The sequence below is a fragment of the Entamoeba dispar genome, genomic scaffold (assembly GCF_000209125.1).
Source record: "Entamoeba dispar SAW760 scf_1105229462025 genomic scaffold, whole genome shotgun sequence".
NCBI classification, from domain to species: domain Eukaryota; phylum Evosea; order Mastigamoebida; family Endamoebidae; genus Entamoeba; species Entamoeba dispar.
In genome coordinates this window covers 1-2,718 of record NW_001854986.1, presented here as the reverse complement: position 1 = coordinate 2,718, position 2,718 = coordinate 1, and the positions used below count along the sequence as shown (strand labels likewise).

Here is a 2,718-nt window from a genome sequence, read left to right as displayed (position 1 = left end):
ATAATTCTTTGAATTTTACCAAATCTTATTACTGAATCATACAGGTCATTGCAGACAATTGCCTTTTTTATTGGTTGTTGAAAAGCAATAAATATGTGGGGTTTGAGTTTGGCATATTGTGGGTTATTATATTTAAGACTTTTTCTTTTAAGATTCTTTTAATACTTTTAATTCTTATTTTATAAGAACTCCTTTCATACAACACATCTTTTTCTATTAATCCATCCTTCTTTTCTCTGCTCTTTTTGAAAGTGTTAAAATAAAATGAAGTTTGTTTAATGGAGTTAATAAGAAGTTAAATGTATTGTTGTTAAATAAAAATGTGTTATTTTAGAAATATGAAAGAAAAGGAAGAGAGAAAAGAAACAATACTTTTAGAAGAAAGAATGAAAGAGAATATTCACTTGACTCATTTTCCTTTGATTCTTTCAAAGTAAAAAGAGTATTTTTGTTTGAAATCCAGTTTTAAGATAGAAGGAAACAGATAAAAGGTACATATGATTTATAAATTAATTTTAAATCACTTCTGTTATTAAGATGAAATCACAAAAACAATTTCATGATTGGATTATTAAAGAACCACTTGGTAGTGGAACATATGGTTTGTATTAATAAGTGGATTGGTTAAAAGATAAGATAATTTATAAGAATTAGGGAATGTATTTCGTTGTTTGAATATAAAAACAAATAAGAGTACTGCAATAAAAATCATTAATGGAGAAAGTAGTGCATTAAATGAAACTACTATTATTAAAAATCTACAAGGAAATGAAGGTATTATTCGATTTTTTGAATGTGGATATGAATTATATGGATATTGTTTAGTATTTGAATTACACATAATAAATCTTAATCAACTTCGATTAAATCAACCAACATCAAGATTCTCTTCACAAACATCTTTTAGATTATTATTTAAAATGATAAAAATTGTTGAATATATTCATTCAAAACAAATAATTCATTGTGATATAAAACCTGATAACTTTATGATATCTCAAGATGGAGATATTATTTTGATTGACTTTGGTTTATCAGAACATTATCAAGACTTTTCTTATCATCAGAAATCTTCAATTTGCATCTCCCAATCAACACTTAGGAAAGAAATATATTCCAATTGATGTTATTATTCTTTTATTTTATATTCTTTATCAAAACATTACAGGAGTGTTTAATCATTCTTTAATTCCATTATCTCTTGCATCATTATTTGAATCATCTATTTGTAATTCATCATGAAGATAATATTGATAAACAAGAACAATGTTATTCTTCTCAAGTTGTTCCAACAGAATTATCACAAAGTCTTTTAAAAATATTAAATCTACATTATCAAAAATTAATCCATTCTCATCTGTTATTTCAAGAATTAAATAAAGATACTTTTAATTTCTTTCTGTTTAATGAAAATAAAATTAAATTAAAATTGAATTGCTTTTCTTTGATTCATATCTCTTTTCTTCTTCAATAAATTTAAGACCAATACAACAGCACAAAATTGGATTAAAAACAAACAAATCCAAAAGAATGTATGTGTAGAAGCTTCATTATTTTTTATTGTATTTTTGTTAATGATATTGTTGTTGAAATTAAAATCTTAAGATCATTTGTTGTTGTTCCTGTAATTTCTTCTATAGCTCTTAATCTTTCCATAAATGTATCTACATCAACAAGAATATCACTTGTATCAATGATAAGTTCTTGACTCTTTACATTTCATTTAAATGTTTTGCTCCATTGACAATAATTTTCATTAAATTTGAATTCTCATCATTTAACTTATCTAATTTACTTGCTTGTTGTTGAACTTTTCCTAATACTAAATAGATTTTTTGTAATGCCAAATCAATATCATCTCCATCATTAAATAATTCACTTCCAGTAAAACCAAAATTCAATCCATTAATACTTTTATCATTTCCTAATAACTCTTTAGTACTTTTTGTTTTCTTCTTCAATAATTTCAAGTGATTTAATTTGATGATTTCCACCATTTTTATCATCTAATGCAGATATTGCAAAATACATATGTTTCATTTTCCCTTCATATGTCATTTCACATCCTCCTTTGTCTTTTCCTATTGAAATAATCAATTTATTTGTTTTCTCTTCATACTTTAATTCAAATGAAATACTTTCAAAATTAATAGAATTAGGAAAAGTGCATTGAGTTAATTGTTTTTCTGTATTGTAGATTGTTGTCGTTCCCCTTAATGAATCTGTTGGTACTTTTACATAAATCCCTTCATTTGATTCAGTAAATTTACCTCCAAAATTATTACCTGAAACAATTGGTTTTGTTGTTAACCATAATGCAAATCCTTTTCCAATACCATCTGACTTTATTTTTCCATTAATTTGGAAATAAGTTGGAGGTGTCTGTATCTGTTAGTACTAAATCATTAGTGTAAAGTGTGAAATAACCAAACTTTTATTGTTGAAATAAGTCCATCTTTTTTAGATTCCGTTGTCAATAAAATCCCTTTTGATGTAATTTCTCCATCAACTCGTAATAATGTTTTGATTTTGCCTTCATCAATAGGAGATTTAATACTCAAAAATTGAGATGATACAAGATTAATGAAAAGCAACAACCAGACCATAACAATCATATTTTATTTTCTTTTTTATTTATATTCTTATCTATTGAAAATGTTGTAATAAAATAAAGGAAGTGATGAATAAAATAGAAAGAAAGAGGATAATACAACAATT

At 24.7% G+C, this 2,718-nt stretch overlaps 3 protein-coding genes across 3 annotated transcripts, besides 3 other annotated features; 1 reads left to right on the top strand and 2 right to left on the bottom strand.

The window, feature by feature from the left end:
- Positions 1-500: 500 nt before the first annotated feature.
- Positions 501-521: a sequence feature (AT_rich).
- Positions 522-537: 16 nt separating this feature from the next.
- On the top strand, positions 538-1,124 carry EDI_007060 (casein kinase I, putative; the record flags this gene model as incomplete). Its single annotated transcript, XM_001739179.1, has 2 exons — positions 538-601; positions 655-1,124. 2 exons carry the CDS (start codon positions 538-540, stop codon positions 1,122-1,124), a joined length of 534 nt encoding a protein of 177 aa, XP_001739231.1.
- Positions 1,125-1,409: 285 nt separating this feature from the next.
- Positions 1,410-1,431: a sequence feature (AT_rich).
- Positions 1,432-1,557: 126 nt separating this feature from the next.
- EDI_007050 (uncharacterized protein) lies at positions 1,558-1,867 on the bottom strand (the record flags this gene model as incomplete). The annotated part of the gene is made up of 3 exons (XM_001739178.1): positions 1,558-1,684; positions 1,717-1,794; positions 1,824-1,867. The coding sequence occupies 3 exons, from the start codon at positions 1,865-1,867 to the stop codon at positions 1,558-1,560; spliced, it is 249 nt and encodes an 82-aa protein (XP_001739230.1).
- A 68-nt stretch (positions 1,868-1,935) lies between these two features.
- EDI_007040 (uncharacterized protein) lies at positions 1,936-2,615 on the bottom strand (the record flags this gene model as incomplete). The annotated part of the gene is made up of 2 exons (XM_001739177.1): positions 1,936-2,382; positions 2,433-2,615. 2 exons carry the CDS (start codon positions 2,613-2,615, stop codon positions 1,936-1,938), a joined length of 630 nt encoding a protein of 209 aa, XP_001739229.1.
- Positions 2,614-2,641: a sequence feature (AT_rich).
- Positions 2,642-2,718: the final 77 nt, after the last annotated feature.